At 44.4% G+C, this 20,934-nt stretch overlaps 1 protein-coding gene across 1 annotated transcript in view; it reads right to left on the bottom strand.

Annotated features, from left to right (window-relative positions):
• Positions 1-15,067, bottom strand: part of LOC137421637 (uncharacterized) — a 38,482-nt gene extending 23,415 nt beyond the window's left edge. The window contains exons 1-3 of the mRNA XM_068107880.2: positions 14,794-15,067; positions 2,548-2,675; positions 879-964 (exon numbers count right to left, since the gene is read on the bottom strand). Of these exons, the coding sequence (XP_067963981.2) occupies positions 879-964; positions 2,548-2,675; positions 14,794-14,945 (366 nt within the window). The 5' untranslated portion in view covers positions 14,946-15,067. The remainder of the gene's footprint in view (positions 1-878; positions 965-2,547; positions 2,676-14,793) is intronic.
• Positions 15,068-20,934: the final 5,867 nt, after the last annotated feature.

The following is a 20,934-nucleotide window of genomic DNA, read 5'->3' as shown; positions in this document are numbered from 1 at the left end:
TTGCTCTTTGTTGTTGAAGTGTGCGGTGTCACCATGCTTAGATCAAAAGAGCTCTCTGGGGCCTTCAGAAAAAAGGTTATAGATGCCTACGAGTCTGGGAAGGGATTTAAAAAGATCTCCAAACAATTTGAAATCAATCATTCGACTGTCCGGAAGATCATCTACAAGTGGAGAAGATTCCAAACAACTGCCAACTTGTTCAGGCCAGGCCACCCCAGCAAGTTCAGCCCGAGAGCAGACCGCAAGATGCCGAAAGAAGTCTCTAAGAACGCCAGAATGTCATCATGGGACCTACAGGTAGCTCTTGCCACTGTTGATGTCAAAGTGCACGAGTCCACCAGAAGAATGAGGCTGCACAAATTTGATCTACATGGGAGGTGTGCCAGGAGGAAACCTTTGCTGTCCAGAAAGAACATCAGGGCAAGACTAAAGTTTGCCAATGAATACCAAGGCAAAGACCAGCACTTCTGGAACAACGTGCTCTGGGCAGATGAGTCAAAGGTAGAGCTATTCGGCCACAGTACCAGAAGACATGTTTGGCAAAAATCAAAGACAGCATTTGACCACAAGAACATGATACCAACTGTAAAGCATGGTGGTGGAAATATTATGGTTTGGGGCAGCTTTGCTGTTTAAATTATACAATGGACTACAAAATGTAAACGTTTCATGATATTTGTTATATTATACCACCTTTATCTATCAATATTGTTGAAATGAACATCAAATAGCTGTATGTTGAAATATGTTGAAAAAGTCAAAACTTTACGTGGGGTGTACTTACTTTTTCACGTGACTGTATCTATCCTCAGCATTTGTGATCTCATCAGTGCATGTTGAGAGCTTCAAGCAATGTTAGATGTACATAAAAGCCTTACCTGAAGAAGCTTCTTTGCAAGATGAAGGTCCTTTTGTTCAGAAGGTATGTCAATCTCCTCAAACATTTTCATTTTCTGGCATTCCACTGCCAAAACAAAGTACATATGTTGAGAAAAATAAACACCAAAATAAAAGTATCCAGCACGGGATAATGTGTCAATAAAATAAAACGACACTCTTCGTCATCACGATGTCGACCGATATGCCTTCACCCGCATTTTTACATCATTGTACAAATTTGTACAAAGTTTTATTAAAATCCACTCAGCTGTTCTAATTTATCACATTTTTCCCTGACATGACCTCTGACCTCACCAAAATCACAAAATCACCTCACTCCTCACCTTTGATGCCAAAACATAATCAGTTAATCTTTGCATCATAATATACGAGCCGAGAACGGCCCGTATAGGGGCTGATCCGAGGATATCAAACCGTCCAATCGGTAGTAGCGATGGGCGGTGTGTACAAAGGGCAGGGACTTAATCAACGTGAGCTGATGACTCGCGCTTGCTGGGAATTCCTCGTTCGTGGGACACTGTCTCAAGCCCCATTCCCCATCACGGATGGGGCTCAGCGGTTTACCCGAGCCTGACTGCGAAGGGCAAGGTACACGCTGGCCCGTCCAGTGTAGCGCGCATGCGGCCCCGGACATCGATGGGCATTAAACGTTCATTAAACATTAAACATTAAACGTTCATTAAAGGATTATGAAACGAAAAACATGACTAAATTACGTTCACACCGTCACATCAAACACTACCGTGAACACATACATCGTCACAACATCGTCACAATTAGAACATCGTCACAATGAACGTTATGCGGGAGTCCAAACCTGAGAATGCTGGAGACAAAGCTGAAATTGGGAAAACTAAACAGCCTATTTTACTCCTGGAGATCCCAGGGTACCCACCCAAAATATCTTTGCGACCGGTTCAGCAGTTTTTACGGTACCTTCGAACAGACAGACAGACGGACATTTGGTGAATTATAGTAAGATACTTATACCAAATTTGGGCAAAATCCCATCAATGGTTCACAAGTTATAGTGGTAAAAGGATTTTTACCTCACATGACCTCTGACCTTTGACCTCGTGACCCCATTATATAATCAGTTCATCGTTACTTTATTATACATACCAGCACCAAGTTTGACTAATATGCCTTCATCCCTTCTCAAGTTATCTGGTAACGAAAACCTGTCATGGACAGATGGACGGACTGCCGGATGGACAACCCGAAACCATAATTCCTCGGGCAAGTTTGTCGGCGGAGCCATAAAATTGTCGAATTATGTGACATTCATAAAAAAAGTAACACAGAATAATTATACACCATTTTGTCCAACACCTCGTATCCGAAAGTAGAAGATATAACATAGTAATGGATAAGAACAACAGAAAACGTGTCAGTGGTTGCTGGTGTCATTCAAATTGTGTGATTAATGTTGCCTCTTTCACGAGCCTCGATCTTGTATACAAAAATAATAATGATAATAAAGAGTCGGTGCAGCGCAGGAGAATGATTGATTCAATCAATGGAAAGGGGAATGAATCAACAGTAGCATGCACCGATCAATGTTTAATATTTTGATTCAATCCCCTGATAAATGTAAAGGCTGAGATGCATAGGAAGCTCGTATTGAGAAGATAGTTATGAGATTACCTTGTAAATTTTTCAACTCCTCCTCATTGGACATGCTCCAAAGTCGACGCTCTGCAATTTGATCTTTCAGCTGCATATTGCATTGGTGAAGTCGTCCTTGAGACAACATTAATTTGTCATTGAGTTTCCTGTAACAAGAAGTCATGTCATTTATTTTTAAAGTCATTGCACAAACATTTCAGTAACTTTTTAGTTTGAATTCCATTATGTTATTAGTGACATAGGTTCGTGGTGAGTGATTATAATCATGATGATAGAATAATATTGCAATGAAGAATTATGGGATTTAGATGCAAAAATTACTCCTTACTGTATTTGACAACTCCAATGTGGTTAATGAAAGAGGCAAACTTGTGGCAGGTATCTCGAATTTGCAGTTCAGTACTTTGGAAAGTATCTTTATTATTGTATATATATATATATATTTTGGGGATACAGAATCGAGGATTGTGTAAGAGCTAACACATTAAGCATGAAAACATCCACAGACACATAAAACATACAATGAAGGGAGTGGGAGACAAGATGGGGAGAGAGAGGGAAGCACACAAGCACAACAACAGTAAAGAACAGGGATGTCAGTAGATCTGTGGAAGGGGGGGGGGGGGGGGGCTGGGGGTATAAAGCAAATGAACACGACTGGGAATTTCAAGAAAGAAGCAGGGGTAGAAAAGATCAAGGTTTTGGATGGGGGGAAGACAAGAGATGGTGGTGAACAGCTGTTTTAAACACCTGGAGGGAGGAGAGGGATTGAAGAGAGTGTGGGAGATTGTTCCAGAGGCGGGAGAAAAGAGGAATGAAGGAGTGAAGGTGAGCAGAGAGTCTTGATTTTGGCAGTTTCACCAGAAGAGGGTTGCTGGCAGATCTTGTGCGTCATGCATGAATATTTGGGGGGCAGAGCACAGACAGAGCAGGGAGAGCGAGGCCGGAGAGGAGTCGGTAGAAGACAGAAAGGCCAACTACCTGCCTGTGGTGAGCGAGTGATAGGCCCTCAGAATCAGTTTCTTCGTTGGAGATTCCAATGATTCTGAATTCTTTCGTTTCAACTGTGTGAAGCTGAGCTCGGTTTGAGGCAGGAGAACCAGCCCAGAGGGGAGAACAGTATTCCATTGAGCTGTGGATGAAAGCTTTGTTTGTGGTGAGGAGGCCAGTTTGGAAATGTGGTTTTCCCAGGAAAGACCACGGCAGAGACCCAAAGCTTGAGTGACCAAACTTCTTTGAGAGGATTGTTGAGAAAGTAGATGGGAGGGTTGTCCAGACGGTCTTTTCGGAGAGACATAGTGGGAGTGGGAGATTTGTCAGGCTTGAAAGACATGTTCCACTTGTTTGATCAGTTTGTGATGTTATCCAGGTTTGCAGAGAGTGAAGAGGCTGCAGACTGCCGATCGGAGGGATGAGGTATGGAGCAGCAGAGAGTGGAGTCATCAGCAAAGAGATAGAGAGGATTTTCCAGAGTCGGAGAGATCATTGATTAATACCAAAGAAATCACAGGGCCCAGAACACTACCTTGAGGAACTCCAGCCTGGACAGGAAGGGGAGATGAGAGAATTCCATTCAGGGCCACACATTGGCTGCGAACAGAGAGGAAGCATTATGGGTTGTAGTTGCAAGGATCTGTTTTTGCACCTTTTTTGTTTAAAGTTGTGATGTTGGCTGATTTCCAAGCAGATGGCAGATGACCTTGAACGAGCCATGCGTGGAGGTTTCCATGGATACCATAGGAGGAGAGTTTTGTGAGCAGAGCGGGGTGGTAGACCATATCGAAGGTGTTACGGATTTATGTGGATTTATGTGAATTACTATTCAGGTCTTTCCTTATTAATGTGTAGTCGATTAAAGGTTGTTGTGATTAAAGGGTCAGGAGCCCTTCTGGGGAAAAGGAGACCGGAAACGGAAGAAGAAAAGACACGAGGTCTGGGAGAAGCAGCGATCTTCCTCTTCCTCGCCCAGCGCCGAGAAGTGCGGTATCAATATTGAGCAGCGTGGGGAACGCTGCGTGTGAAACCCCGTCTGGCGAGAGGAGTTACCTGGACGTGTAATTACCCATTTACACGTCAAGTCGCCGTGGGTTCGTGCACGGAACCAAGCGTCCGGCACAGTTCGCCTCACCGTCTACAAGGCCGCGTACGGGTCGCACCTTGGGCCTCGCGCGCGTTGCAAGCCGCGCTTGGTTTTGCCCCGTTGCTTGGCAAGGAGGTGTGCGCTGCAGCAGCTGTCCCCGGTACGAGACGTGCACGTTTGGAGCACGTCCGCCCGGGGTTCGTTCAACCGCCCGTGTGCGGAGAAGAGAGACATTGTGAGGGACAGTGACCGTGACCCAAGTGGTCGTGAGTGGGGACAGGGGGGGACACATATGTAAGATGGCCATCTTTGTAATATTGATTGTTGATTGTTGATGGTTGGGGATTCCTTGGGGGAATATATTATTGATTACTCCGGATCCTTGGTGTGGGGTTTGTTATTGACTGGAATTCATATTGATTGCGTTACGAAAGCGTATAAATCATAGATTTTTCTGGCGGAGTTCCTCTCACGGTCCGGGGGTCACCGAGACCAGGTAGTCACCGGGAGGACCACGTAACAGAATTGGGGGCTCGTCCGGGATCTAAAATTGTATAAAATAATAAAATAATATTTTTATTAATAAAAATTTATTAATTAAGTATTAATTGGTAAATTTTTGGGAAATTAGGGGTAAAGTCTTGGGTGAAGGTTAACAGGTGTTAACGATAGGCACCATGGCGTTTGTGGCACAGAACTTTGCGGTAACACCTTGTGAGGCACAGTTCCGAGCGTTACTAAAAGCGGACCTCTTGAAATTGGCCAAACATTTTAACTTGGAGATCCGAACTAATTTGAGGAAGGCAGAGTTGCAGACCATGGTGATACAGTCTATGGTGGGATTAGGAACATGGGACGAGTTAGCCTGGGAGTGGCTACCCGAAGAACCAGAAGACGTTGAGCTCCGGAAACTGGAGTTGCAATTACGGAGCCAGGAACGGATCAAAGAAGAAGAAAGGAAAGCAGAAAAGGAAAGAGCAGAAGAGGAAAGGAAAGCAAAAGAGAGGAGAGAAGAGAAACAAGCAGAGGAAAGGAGAGTGGAACGAGAACTCCAGGAAAGGTTAAAAGAAGAAGAAAGGAAAGCAGAAAAGGAAAGAGCAGAAGAAGAAAGGAAAGCAGAAAAGGAAAGAGCAGAAGAAGAAAGGAAAGCAGAAGAGAGGAGAGAAGGGAAACAAGCAGAGGAAAGGAGAGTGGAACGAGAACTCCAGGAAAGGTTAGAAGGGAGAAAAGCAGAAGAGAGGAGAGCTGCCAGGGAACTCGAAGCAGAGGAGAGAAAAGCCGAAAGGGAGTTGAAGGAAAGTGATCTGGCGCTTCAGCAAGAGATTAAATTCAAGGAGCTGGATTTAATGAGAGAACGGGGAGAGGTACCACCCTTGCTGATGGGGTCGACACCTAGCCAGAACACCTGGGAGGTGGGCAGACATGTGAGGCTGGTTCCACCCTTCAGTGAAAAGGAAGTCACTCAATTTTTTCCACACTTTGAGAAAATGGCTCGACAGTTAAACTGGCCGGAGGAGGCCTGGACCATACTAGTGCAAAGTGTGCTGGTGGGTAAAGCTCAAGAGATTTATTCGGCGCTACCAATGGACCAATGTGCAGATTATGAGGTATTGAAGAAGCACATCCTCAAAGCCTATGAGTTGGTTGCGGAAGCTTACCGGCAAAAATTCAGGAATGCCAGGAAAAGGGAGAGTGAGACCCATGTGGAGTTTGCTAGAGTGAAAGAAAATATGTTTGATTGGTGGTGTGAGTCAAAAGGAGTCGGGAACGACTTCGAAGCATTGCGTGACCTGATGCTGGTGGAGGAATTTCAACAGTGTGTCCACGAGGACATCAAAGTGTACCTGCAGGAAAAGAAAGTACCGAAGTTGTGGGACGCAGCCACCATGGCAGATGATTATGCCTTAACACACCGGATAGGGGTCCACGAACCTAACTCCTCGCCTAGATCTCCGCAGGGGAGGTGTGGAACAGCAGGTGTGGCGAACGACAATACATGGCGGCGGCCTCAAGATGATTATGGGGTCAACGCTGATACCCGAACTGTTCGAAATCAGGGGGCTACGGGCCCAAGACAAACTTATTTTTCGGGGGGCCCGAGGCAGACCACGAGTTTTTCCTCCGGGCCTACTTGCGCTTTTTGCAAGAAACCTGGACACTTGATGTCCAGTTGTTACCTCATGAAAAGGGAAGACCCAGAGCGGAGTCCGGCTATTACCACTCCGAATGCGATGGCAAGCGTAAGATATCGCCCACAGAAGAGTTACCAACCATTTATTTATGAGGGGTTGGTCTCACTCAAGGGAGACTTGACTAACCCAAGACCGGTTAGGGTTTTGAGGGACACAGGAGCCCATCAATCCTTATTGCTTGAAGGCATTTTGCCATTGTCAAAGAGTACCGCAACTGGTGATAGTGTTCGGTTACAAGGGATCGGTGGCTGTGTTAGTGCCCCACTTCATGTCATCCATTTGGAATCCGATTTGGTGTCAGGACCGGTCACCGTCGGCTTACAAGCCACGCTTCCTGTAGAGGGAGTATCTGTGATTATCGGGAATGATTTGGCCGGGGGGCAAATTTATGGTAACCCAAGGGTGGGTAAAGAGCCCTGCAGGGGAAATAACACCACCCCCGCTCGGGATGGCGACAAAAGTTCCAAGTTATTTGTCGTGGGACTGAACTTCAACACAGAGGAAGAAGTTCTGACCTCTGTCTTCAACAGATATGGGCCGCTGGTGGAAGTGCGGGTGGTAAAAGACAGGGAAACGCAACGGTCAAGAGGGTTCGGCTTTGTCACGTTTGCAAGCACAAGAGACGCCAGAGAGGCAGAGAAGAATTGGAATGGTAAGGCTTTGGAGGGTCGGACCATAACAGTAGGGAAGGCATTTTGTAGGCGTCGAGAGGTCTACAGAAGAGGACAACTTGGCGGTAGTTTTGGGGTTGGCAGCAGCCGATATTACTATGGAGGCTCCCAGAGTTACGGCACCTCCCGAAAGAAGGAATGTCAGAGCACTGGCCGAGAAGGAGACCGCCAGTCAAGTAACGGCTGGGACAAGGGGTCCCACCGTAACTGTTAAGAGTCTGGAGAAGTTGAAGCACTAGATACGGGGGAGCCGCCGAGCCGGGGCTCCTACACGGACTAACCGTGAACACCACGTTCTTAAAGGCGTCCAGGTAGTGAACTTTCCTGCACGGACTAACCGTGAACTCCACGTTCTTAAAGGCGTCCATGTAATGAACTTTCCTCCCCGGACTAACCGGGAACTCCACATTCCTTAAGGCGTACATGTAGGGAATACTCAGCTGGGCCTCCTGAAAAAGTGCTATCGAGAGGTAAATTTGGGGGCTTTGGTCACCACCTCTTAACCGCCATTCAAGAGAAACTAGAAGTGGTTGACGCTGGGTCCAGAGGGAATTAATCTAGGGGATTGTGTGAAATTTTGTTGCTTTATTTTTAAGTGATAACTGTGCCCGGGGGGAACTGATGATGTGGGGGTGGGAGTTATCTGATTTGTTTATCAAAGTTGGCCGGCAAAGAAAGTTTTCGCTGGGTTCAAACTTTCTTTCTTGAAGGGGGGGGAGTGTTATGGATTTATGTGGATTTATGTGAATTACTATTCAGGTCTTTGCTTATTAATGTGTAGTCGATTAAAGGTTGTTGTGATTAAAGGGTCAGGAGCCCTTCTGGGGAAAAGGAGACCGGAAACGGAAGAAGAAAAGACACGAGGTCCGGGAGAAGCAGCGATCTTCCTCTTCCTCGCCCAGCGCCGAGAAGAGCGGTATCGATATTGAGCAGCGTGGGGAACGCTGCGTGTGAAAGCCCGTCTGGCGAGAGGAGTTACCTGGACGTGTAATTACCCATTTACACGTCAAGTCGCCGTGGGTTCGTGCACGGAACCAAGCGTCCGGCACAGTTCGCCTCACTGTCTACAAGGACGCGTACGGGTTGCACCTTGGGCCTCGCGCGCTTTGCAAGCCGTGCTTGGTTTTGCCCCATTGCTTGGCAAGGAGGTGTGCGCTGCAGCAGCTGTCCCCGGTACGAGACGTGCACGTTTGGAGCACGTCCGCCCGGGGTTCGTTCAACCGCCCGTGTGCGGAGAAGAGAGACATTGTGAGGGACAGTGACCGTGACCCAAGTGGTCGTGAGTGGGGACAGGGGGGGACACATATGTAAGATGGCCATCTTTGTAATATTGATTGTTGATTGTTGATGGTTGGGGATTCCTTGGGGGAATATATTATTGATTACTCCGGATCCTTGGTGTGGGGTTTGTTATTGACTGGAATTCATATTGATTGCGTTACGAAAGCGTATAAATCATAGATCTTTCTGGCGGAGTTCCTCTCACGGTCCGGGGGTCACCGAGACCAGGTAGTCACCGGGAGGACCACGTAACAAAGGCACGAGATATGTCAAGGGAGTCAGCTCTGATTTCCTGTTTGGCATTGAGGACCTCCACCCATTGTTGAGACAGCAGAAGCAGCATGTCCAGAGTAGAGTGATCTGGTCTGAATCCAAATTGATGATCAGAGAAAAGCCATTGGAGAAGAGGAAGGATTTGATAACAGAAGCAATGATGGATTCCGTGACCTTGCTGATTATTGGGAGCAGGCTGATTGGTCTGCAGTTGCAAGGATCTGTTTTTGCACATTTTTTGTTTAAAGTTGTAATGTTGGATGATTTCCAAGCAGATGGCAGATGACCTTGAACAAAAGAGAGGGTGAAGAGAAGAAAGAGAGAGTGAGATAGAGCAGCAGGGCAGGTTTTTAGGACCCGTGGGCTGATGCTGTCTGGTCCAGTTGCAGAATCAGAGTCGAGGCTTGCCAGAAACTTCTCCACCTTGTCAGGAGAGAAGGACACAGAGTCCATTAGCAGCTGGGTATGACTGGGTGTGGTGGGTACAGAGAGAGATGGGTTTGGGACACAAGATTTTGAGGCAAACACAGAGTTGAGGCATTCGGCTTTGTCACGTGCGGAGTTAGCTGTGTAGCCGTTTGAGGTAAGGGAGGGGGGAAGGGGAACAAACACCACAAACAGCTTTGCCCAGTCACCACCAGGATCTGGAGGAGGGAGACAGGTTTGAGATTTCCGTCTTGAGAGTAGAGAGATATTGTATCCTGACTCTCCTGAGGGTAGACACACACTTGTTCCAAGCTTTTTTAAAGGAGCTGAGATTTCCTTCAGTTGGATTAGCCTTCCATGAGGTGAACGCAAGTTGCTTCCTGGCAACTGCCTCACCACAAGCTTCAGTGTTCCATGGACGGGAGGAAGGGTATGACAACTGAAGATGAGATGGGATAAATCTGTGCATGAGAAAGAGAGCAGTTTACTTTGGAAGAATTCCCAGGAAGAGTTGATGTCAGAGGCAGTGGAGATCAGAGACCAGTACAGATGATTGATGGAGACCAGTCCACATTGAGATTGAAACGTTGAATAAGCGGTGTAGGGAATTTTGTCTCACTCTGAATGTATGTAAAACTAAAGAGATGATTTAGGATTTTAGCAAAGGTCACAATCATGAGTATGTAACCATAAATGGTGAAAAGATGGAAAATGTTCACAAACTCAAAAACCTGGGCACTATTATTGTAAACAAGCTGTATAACTTTTGATGAAAATACCAATGCTGTGTACAATAAATCGATGCAAAGATTGTATCTTCTCAGGAAGTTGAATTCATTTGGTGTGAGCTCGCTCATGATGCGGATGTTGACTAATTCCTTGCTGATCAGTGTTTTGTCATATAATTTGGTTTTCTGGTATAGTTATATATAAATATGCGGAATAAGTCAAGACTGAGAAATGTCCTTACATTAGCATTTAAATTGGGTGGACCTTCAATCTGTATGGAGTCTATATTTGTGAGAGGTGAAAAGGAAGATGCATGTGTGTACTGATGAAAGACATTTCTTGAACAGTCTTTTTGAAAAAACTGCCATCAGCGAGACGTTATCGTTCTATGCTTATGAAGAAGAACATTTTAAAAAGGTCATTTATACCATGTGCAATTGAGTGTTAAATTCAAATTCTTTGCTGTTTTGCTGTTTCGTCCATCTTCCATATCTTACTCGTTAATCTTATTCCTTTTGATGTCTTCTATTTCTACATTATGTTTTGAATTTACTGTGTCACTGAAGAGGAATTTCCCTGGAAATGGGGCAATAAAGATTATTAATAATAATCACACACTTCTTCCAGCTCATATTTTATCATTTTTGATGTACATATTTATGTAAAATAATTATAACTGTAAACTTTTAAATTAAGTGCTCATTCTAATCACTAATTCTTGATTTACTTGAGTTACACAGCTGCTTACAGAATGCGGTGCAGTTTTGGTCTGCGCACTGCGGGTCACGTGATTCAACACAATGGAGTTTACAATGGAACTGGTTGCTTGGCAACACTAACACCCATCTTTTATTTTAATTTCTTTACCAGAGGTTCCCAAATCCAGGATCACGACCTGAACCTGAAAGACCCCACTCAAAATCCCGGTTTTGAAGGGGATTTTCACGTTGAAAACGCTTTCTCCAAGAATTTTTTTTTTTTTACCATCGGTACAAATTTCCCCATCGGTACAAAGTACCGATTTTATCATCAGTACCATTTGGATCATGGATAAAAACGTTTGGGAACCACTGGTCTATACTATAAAAGAGATGTTGGTCTTACAATTGTCCTCGTGTCACCATTTTTCTCAGAGATGACCAAATGGATTTTCGGCAAACTTTCACACATTTGTCGACGAATGTGCCGGGGAGTGTTTAGGCAAAAACCATATGAGAAAATTTCGGAAAGAAAGTTGGATTTTTACGGCGTAGCCCATCTAGAACAGTGTTTGTCCGTCCGTATGTCTGTCCCTTCAAACGTATTCCAATCAGAGCTGAGAATCTGGTCACATGACAGGGTGATGTGATTACGTCTGATGTCATTACGGTGGTGCAGCTGCTGACTCTCCACACTCCGCCATTTTGATTTGTATGCCGTTCATGCCGAACATATCGTCGAACCTGTCATATATCACAATCGCCATGCTTACGTTTATGTTTTTCATTCAGTGTGAAACACAAACAAACCGATTGTTAAAATGACCATCAAATATCAAAAGCATCGGCGTTACGTCTCGTCCAACAAAACGGTACTACTCAACCATGTGGGGTATAATCTAGATTACAGTAGATCTTCTCTCAGTTCTGTAAGTAAAACTTACCACATAGATGTCTAGATTCCTCCAAATTTCTTTGTTTAATGTCATGAAAAGCAAGCATTAACGACTGTTTAAAAAGCTAATCATGTGTGTTTGTGGTTTATACAGACTTGGCATTTAATATGGAATATTTTTTTTGTGGGGGTGAACTTACTTTTCAAGATGTCTTCGAACCAAAAGTTCATTGGAATTATGTTGAAATTATTTTAGATTTTGTTAATGTGACCTTTAAAAGAAACAAAACCACATTTGACATTTCAAAACAAATAAATTGATCCTTGAAAGTGATGTAAACTGATATCGAACTCAATTCATGGACAGTACTGTGTTAAACTTCTGTACGTTTTCCAGAAGTATCTCTTTATTTTGCACCTTAGCCAAATTTTTTTTGAACAAAAACAAAAGTTAAATTACGACTGGGATTACGGACAGTAAAATTACAGTTCAGTACTTCGTGTAACCCCCACGAGCATTCAGGAGAGCACGTACACGTTGAGGCATGCTGTTCACGAGATTTGCCAAGGTTTGGACAGGAATCGCTTGCCATGCAGTGACAATAGCCTGCTGCAATTCATGCACAGAGGTCGGCTGCTGGTCCAAGTGGTCGATTTGACGCGTTAATTCTGCCCACAAGTTCTCTATCAGATTCATATCCGGGGACATGGCAGGCCACTCCATATGCTCTACACCACGGTCAGCAAGAAAGTGTTGGATCATGCGAGCACGACGAGGCCGTGCATTGTCATCTTGGAAGACAAGGTTTCCTTGAAAGGCTGCACGAGCAAATGGAAGCAATGTTTCTTCCAGAATGGCCCTGTACTTGAACTGGTTCAGGTTTCCATTCAGAACAACCAGGTCAGTTTTGGCCCCTGCATGAAAAGCAGCCCAAACGGTCACCCCACCACCTGCAGCTTGGACTCTTGGCACTATACAATCTTTGTTGTAGGCTTCATGCACTTGTCTGCGTACTCGGACTCGGCCATCTTGACAATAGACCAGAAATCTAGACTCGTCACTGAAGATCACGTGATTACAGTGTCCTGGCTGTCATTGACGGTGCTCTCTGGCCCACTGCAATCGGCGCTGGCGGTGTTGTCTGGTCAGGCGTGGCTTTCTCAGGGGACGCCTGGCACGATAGCCTGCTTGAACCAGTCGTTGGTTGACTAGCCTTCTGGATACAGGCACATTTGTCAGTTGCTGCCACTCAGCCCTAAGCCGATTAGCTGACTTGGTACGGCCATTGCGGACTAACCGGTGCAGCTGGCGATCATCTCTCCTTGTGGTTCTGCGGGGACGTCCTGGCCTCGGTATTGGAGTAGGGACACCCTTCTGAGCATTTCGTTTCAGGATCTTTGACACCTGATCTTGAGTAATGCCATACTGCCGAGCAATAGCACGCTGTTTCATGCCGTAATTTCGTAAAGCCACCACTCCATGACAAACAGCATTGTCGAACTGACGGACCATCTCCAGAGGAAGCGGCAATAACTTTTGGAGACGTGCAGCAGTTGTTTTCCACTAATACAGAACGCAACAACCCTTGTATACCCGACTGTGAAGCCAATCATCAAATGCACCTGTCCGTACATTTTGCCACGCCACCTGTGATATAATCCTGTTGTTGACTTCTTGCTGCGACAGACAATCAATGACATGGTTCTTTTAACAAATAAATCACCAAAGTGTAAAAGAAACTCACCAGATTGCTATACTGAATTAAGAAAGTAAACCCAAGTCAAGAAAAAAAATATATTCCATATTAAATGCCAAGTCTGTAATATGTTTCAAGCCCAGCTACACCGCTGTTAGACTTTTGGTCTTGTTTATTTAATCACTCTATAGTGTCTAAACCTTTTACGTGAAAGGTAATATTAAATGTTCCCCAATCTCATTCCTTTGTATTTTAGACCACCACAATTTTATTTTATTTTTTTATTCAAAATGCCAACTGAGTTTCGAACAGCACCCGGCAAAGCCGGGTACCCCTGCTCGTAAAATATATAAAGGATAATACCTTTGCCACCGAGGGTAGATGGAGGTTATGTTTTCACCCCTGTCTGTCTGCCTGCCTGTCTGTCGGTAAGCAGGATATCAAAAAGTTAATGGCAGATTCGGACAAAAGATGGTGGACAGTTTGAGTGTGACAAGGACAAATTCATTAGATTTTGGTTAAGATTTGAAAGCGGATATGAGAATTTTTAAAATTTCTTAACGAATGTTTCACCATTGAGAGATAGGGCCAAAAACGATATTATAGCATGATATAATAAAGATTGTGGACGGGTTACAACAAAACTTGGCAGATGAGTTGCATCGGTGACAAGAACAAGTTGATTCGACTTTAGTTAAGTATAGATTCACCAATTGTCCTCGGGATTTGCTAAGATCCAACATAGCTGTTGTGTTTTTCACAAATTGTCCACATGTTTTAGCAATGGAAAGATGATTGTAAAATAAGTCGTATTGACAGAATGTAAAGTAGTGTTGGTGCTGGATATTGGAAAGTGAAAAGGTGAGACCAAAATATGATAAGATTTTTAAACATGGAGTTGGAATATCAACATCTCCAGCAGCCAGAGGAAAGAAATATATCAAGGGAAAGAACATTTTTGCTCTCATGGAAGTTTATCTATCTATTACATTTCTGCACTAACACCCCTCCGACATCCTCTCTTCCTCGCAATACATTTCCCCTACCGATGTGATATTTTCAAAGTCCAAAAAGGACATATCTCTGTGAAAAATGGACGAAATGCCCTGAAACTCAAACTTATTCTGTAGCTTATCATAATAAAGCCATGTACCACGTTTCAGTTGAGGTGGAATGGACGGACATAAATACTCAAACGGCACTCTGTACAAACGCATACCTTTGCCAGGCTGAACAGTTTACATTTTGTATCTCACTAATAGGACAGATTTGCATCCGGGCCTTAAAGGCATAGAAAGAGTTACCATTGCGTTATAACTTACCACTGGTCCAGGAGCATCGTTTCAAAGACCTTCTTTTTCATTTGCAGTTCTGAAAGTTTGTTACTTTCATCGTAAACTGGACTTGCAGAATGGTCTTGCCAAACGCTTGACGAACAGCACAAACGATTCCCCTCTTCCTCCTCCTCCACCATAATTTACAATATAAATGATTTCGTAGTTTTAACCTGCATGGTGCACGCACCAAAAGCAACACGTCAACGTTTACATTTATTTCAGCCATAAACGGTAATTTGATATGAGAAAACCAATGCAAGCAGAAACAATATGGTGCAGGAAATGCAAGTTTGGCATGGTCGCCTTTCCGTGCGGGATCTCCAACTCATCAATCTCGGTAGATAAGGAGTGTGAGCAGTTCCATTGAAATAGAATCGTTGTCCTGCAAAAAGAAATACATTTTCTTAAAGTATAATTTTTCATCTGAGAGATACTAGAACAGCTTACACCTCACACTTCCACCTTTGTGTCTGTCTCAACGTGTGTGTCGTTGGTTGGTTGGTATCTCCATATACGGGTTTCAGAAAGTGTAACGGAGCCCTCCCACGTCTCATTTTCTCAAGTATTCACCTGCGCGTGTGTGTGTGTGTCTGTGTGTGTGTGTGTGTGTGTGTGTGTGTGTGTGTGTGTGTGTGCCTGAGCGTGTGTGTGTGTCATGTATAAGATGTATAATCACGTACTATGCATAATGTGCCACGTATAATTTTATATTATACCTGACATATTATAATATATATATATATATATATATATATATATATATATATATATATATATATATATATATATATATATACACACAAGAGGTACTAAAATCGAGAGAGAGAAGAGTGGAGAAGGAGACCGATGGGGGAGAGGTGTTGTTTTTCAAAGCGGGCCAAGTGGGCAGAGGTAGAAAGAGGAGGAGGTGAAAAGCAAAAGGGCTCTCAAATGCTTGTGATCGGCAGGTGGTGGCAGACCTAAAGCTACAATTGGTATTCCCAGAGGAGATTTGTGTGACAAGGTTGCAGCTTGACATTGTTATCTGGTCAGGTGCAACAAGACAGGTCATCCTAGGGGAATAATCTGTTCCTTTGGAAGAGAACATAGAGGGGGTGCACGAGAGGAAGAGAGGAAAGTACAGTGAGCTGGTGGCAGAGTGTCGGGAGAAGGGTTGGCGAGTTTCTTGTCAGCCATTTGAGGTGGGGTGTAGATGGTATATTGGCAATTCCTTTTCTGCATTTCTTACTCGGCTTGGAGTGTGTGGGACAAAAAGAAAGAGGATGTGTGACAGAATGGCCCAAGTTGCCTTGAAAGGCTCACTTTGGATATGGAGGACGTTTATGGAGGCACGTCAAACGGTGTAGGTTGAGGTTGTGGGTCGTGGATCATTTCAGCCTAAAGGGGTAGTGACTGAGCGTGGAAGATAATTAGAGATTTGTGAATGGTGTGTGTGTGTGTGTGTGTGTGTGTGTGTGAGTGAGTGTTGCAGGAGTGGGTGTGTGTGTTGCATGAGTGGGTGTGGTTTTGCATGAATGTGTTTTTGTTTGAGTGGTGCATGTTGTCAGGGTAAGTGTTCGGTTGTTGTTGTTTTTGGTGTGTGAGTGAGTGGGTGAGGGGCTGTGGATTCTGTGATTGGAGGGGGTTTTGTTGTTGTACTCTGTGTTCTCACTGGCTGTGGGTGGGGGTATGTACACATCCAGGTGTAGCTGCTGCATGTGGAGGTGTATGTGACCCTGCTGGCCCAATGTAGCTGACCGTATCGAGGTTGAAGTGCCAAAATGGGCTGATGCTGAGGATCCAGTCAATGTGGCACACTTGTGACCAGGTGTGTTTTGAAATTATACATATACTTGGCGAAAGCACACGGCATTGCCCGGGTTCTTTTTGAATGAATTTACTGCTATAATTCAGCTTTTACTCGTGGCCGTAGAAGATTGACTCCTATAATTCAGCTCAGCTTTTAATTGCGAAATGGGCCCAGCCCAGCCGAAGCGGCCTCGACCGGCCTCGCCACCTACCCTATAACCTTCCCGGGACCCGTCCCGACATTTTTGGTTCTTTTTGAATGAATTTACTACTATAATTCAGCTTTTACTCGCGGCCGTAGAATATTGACTACTGTAATTCAGCTCAGCTTTTAATTGCGAAATGGGCCCAGCCCAGCCAAAGCGGCCTCGACCATCCTCACCACCTAGCCTATAACCTTCCCGGGGCCCATCCCACCATTTTTAGTTCTTTTTGAATGAATTTACTACTATAATTCAGCTTTTACTTGCGGCCGTAGACGATTGACTACTATAATTCAGCTCAGCTTTTAATTGCGAAATGGGCCCAGCCCGGCCGAAGCGGCCTCGACCGGCCTCGCCACCTAGCCTATAACCTTCCCGGGGCCCGTCCCGACTGTGAATGGTGTGTGTGTGTGTGTGTGAGTGTGTGTTGCAGGAGTGGATGTGTGTGTTGCATGAGTGGGTGTGGTTTTGCATGAATGTGTTTTTGTTTGAGTGGTGCATGTTGTCAGGGTAAGTGTTCGGTTGTTGGTTTTTTTGGTGTGTGAGTGAGTGGATGTGGTTCTGGGATTGGAGGGGGTTTTGTTGTTGTACTCTGTGTCCGAAGCGGCCTCGACCAGCCTCGCCATCTCGCCTATAACCTTCCCGGGACCCGTCCCGACATTTTTGGTTCTTTTTGAATGAATTTACTACTATAATTCAGCTTTTACTCGCAGCCGTAGAATATTGACTACTGCAATTCAGCTCAGCTTTTAATTGCGAAATGGGCCCAGCCCGGCCAAAGCGGCCTCGACCATCCCCACCACCTAGCCTATAACCTTCCCGGGGCCCATCCCGCCATTTTTGGTTCTTTTTGAATGCATTTACTACCATAATTCAGCTTTTACTTGCGACCGTAGAAGATTGACTACTATAATTCAGCTCAGCTTTTAATTGCAAAATGGGCTCAGCTTGGCCGAAGCGGCCTCGACCTGCCTCGCCACCTAGCCTATGATCTTTCTGGGGCCCGTCCCGACATTTTTAGTTCTTTTTGAATGAATTTACTACTATAATTCAGCTTTTACTCGTGGCCCTAGAAGATTGACTACTATAATTCAGCTCAGCTTTTTTTTTTTTTTTTTGTATACAAGATCGAGGCTCGTGAAAGAGCGAAAATTAATCGTTAATATTTTAATATAAGCGTTAATATTTTAATTGCGAAATGGGCCCAGCTTGGCCGAAGCGGCCTCGACCGGCCTCGCCACCTAGCCTATAACCTTCCCGGGGCCCGTCCCGACATTTTTTGTGTTCGAGGTTTCCTCCTAATTTTCACCGTTCAGGAGATTAGCGCGCGCAGACAAACAAACAAACAAACAAAAACTTTCTTTTATATATGAATGAATGAATGATCGTTTTAAGGCCATTTTCCCCGCTAGAGCAGGGGTTAGCCTTGCGGGGCCCAGGACAATCATGGTTCCCTGTTTGAGGCAATGTTTTTATGGTCGGATGCCCTTCCTGACGCCAACCCTTAGTCACCTCTTCGATGCGCAGGGATATGGTGTACCTATTATAAATCTGGGTACACACCGGATATTTATATATATAGAAGATTATATATATATATATATATATATATATATATATATATATATATATATATATATATATATATATATATATATATATATATATATATATATATATATATATATATATATATATATATATATAGCAAAGATTTGCGGTTGGGAGTAAATCCAAATGACTCCATGGTAAGATCTCCAACCTTTAATTGAACAAACAATGACTCAACGTTTCGATTAACAACATGTGAAGCCACACGCCTCCGTTAATCTTCCTCAAGAGTGATAAAATCATCTCAACATCCCCTTATATGCAAAGTGGGCGGGGTATATGCAAAGTGGGGTGGGCAAAGCTGGACAGCCAATGAAACCGTATCACACCGCTCTCGTGAACGGAGACGTTATTGACCAAATTCAAAAATCAACCGCATATTAACGGCTTAAAATAATCCTGTAAGCAATGCTGGATTATAACTCAAGTCTTTAGAAAATCAGGAACAATAATTACATTTAATTAAAAGTTAAACTTGTAAACAATTAAATTGTAAATTAAATTAAAACTGCAAATATATTAAAGCAAAAAATTTTTTTTAAGATAAAATAAAATTGCCATAATATCAAGATCATCACATGTGGCCCTATGCGGTAAACGGGCATGCGGGATGGCGAGGGGTTATAGGGGGGGATAGAATGGGGGGGGGGAATCCAGAGGGGGGGTGTAAGCGGAGGGGGGGGGGGGGTTTGGGAGAGGGGTAGTTTGGAGGGAGGGGGGGAGGGGGAGGGGGCAAATTGTCCGAATAAAAACCTTGTGTGACATATTATGTACCAACCAACGACTGGTAATATGTCACACAAGGTTTTTATTCGGACAATTTGCCCCCTCCCCCTCCCCCCCCTCCCTCCAAACCACCCCTCTCCCACCCCCCCCCCCCCTCCGCTTCCACCCCCCTCTCTGGTTTCCCCCCCCATTTTATCCCCCCCTATAACTCCCCTCCATCCCGCATTCCCGTTTACCGCCTAGGGCCACATGTGATGATCTTGATATTATGGCAATTTTATTTTATCTTAAAAAAAAATTTTTCTTTGATATATTTGCAGTTTTAATTTAATTTACAATTTAATTGTTTACAAGTTTAACTTTTAATAAAATGTAATTATTGTTCCTGATTTTCTAAAGACGAGTTATAATCCAGCATTGCTTACAGGATTATTTTAAGCCGTTAATATGCGGTTGATTTTTGAATTTGGTCAATAACGTCTCCGTTCACGAGAGCGGTGTGATACGGTTTCATTGGCTGTCCAGCTTTGCCCACCCCACTTTGCATATACCCCGCCCACTTTGCATATAAGGGGATGTTGAGATGATTTTATCACTCTTGAGGAAGATTAACGTAGGCGTGTGGCTTCACATGTTGTTAATCGAAACGTTGAGTCATTGTTTGTTCAATTAAAGGTTGGAGATCTTACCATGGAGTCATATATATATATATATATATATATACAGACTTGGCATTTAATATGGAATTTTTTTTTTTTCTTGACTTGGTTTTATTTTCTGAACTCATTATATCAATCTGGTGAGTTTCTTTTACACTTCGGTGATTTCTTTGTTGAAAGAACGCGCGCAGACACTGATTGTCTGTCGCAGCAAAAAGTCAATATCAAGATTATATCACAGGTGGCGTAACAAAATGTACGGCCAGGTACATTTGACGATTGGCTTCACAATCGGGTATATAAGGGTTGTTGCGTTCTGTATTAGTGGAAAACAACTGCTGCCCGTCTACAAAAGTTATTGCCACTTCCTCTGGAGATGGTCCGTCAACTCGACAATGCTGTTTGTCATGGAGTGGTGGCTTTACGAAATTCCGGCATGAAACAGCGTGCTATTGCTCGGCAGTATGGCATCACTCAAGGTCAGGTGTCAAAGATGCTGAAACGAAATGCTCAGAGGGGTGTCCCTTCTCCAATACTGAGGCCAGGACATCCCCACAGAACCACAAGGAGGGATGATCGATAGCTGCATTGGTCAGTCCGCAATGGCCCTACCAAGTCAGCTAATCGGCTTAGGGCTGAGTGGCAGCAACTGACAAATGTGCCTGTATCCAGAAGGCTAGTCAACCAACGACTGGTTCAAGCAGGCTATCGTGCCAGGCGTCCCCTGAGAAAGCCACACCTGACCAGACAACAGCGCCAGCGCCAATTGCAGTGGGCCAGAGAGCACCGTCAATGGCAGCCAGGACACTGGAATCACGTGATCTTCAGTGACGAGTCTAGATTTCTGGTCTATCGTTAAGTTGGCCACGTCCGAGTGCGCAGACAAGTGCATGAAGCCTACAACGAAGATTGTATAGTGCCAAGAGTCCAAGCTGGAGGTGGTGGGGTGACCGTTTGGGCTGCTTTTCATGCAGGGGGAAAAACTGACCTGGTTGTTCTGAATGGAAACCTGAACCAGTTCAAGTACAGGGCCATTCTAGAAGAAACATTGCTTCCATTTGCTCATGCAGCCTTTCGAGGAAACTTTGTCTTCCAAGATGACAATGCACGGCCTCATCGTGCTCGCATAATCCAACACT

Source organism: Myxine glutinosa, chromosome 2 (genome assembly GCF_964187855.1).
Source record: "Myxine glutinosa chromosome 2, kmMyxGlut1.1, whole genome shotgun sequence".
Taxonomy (NCBI): Eukaryota; Metazoa; Chordata; class Myxini; order Myxiniformes; family Myxinidae; genus Myxine; species Myxine glutinosa.
This window is presented reverse-complemented; position numbering and strand designations above follow the sequence as displayed.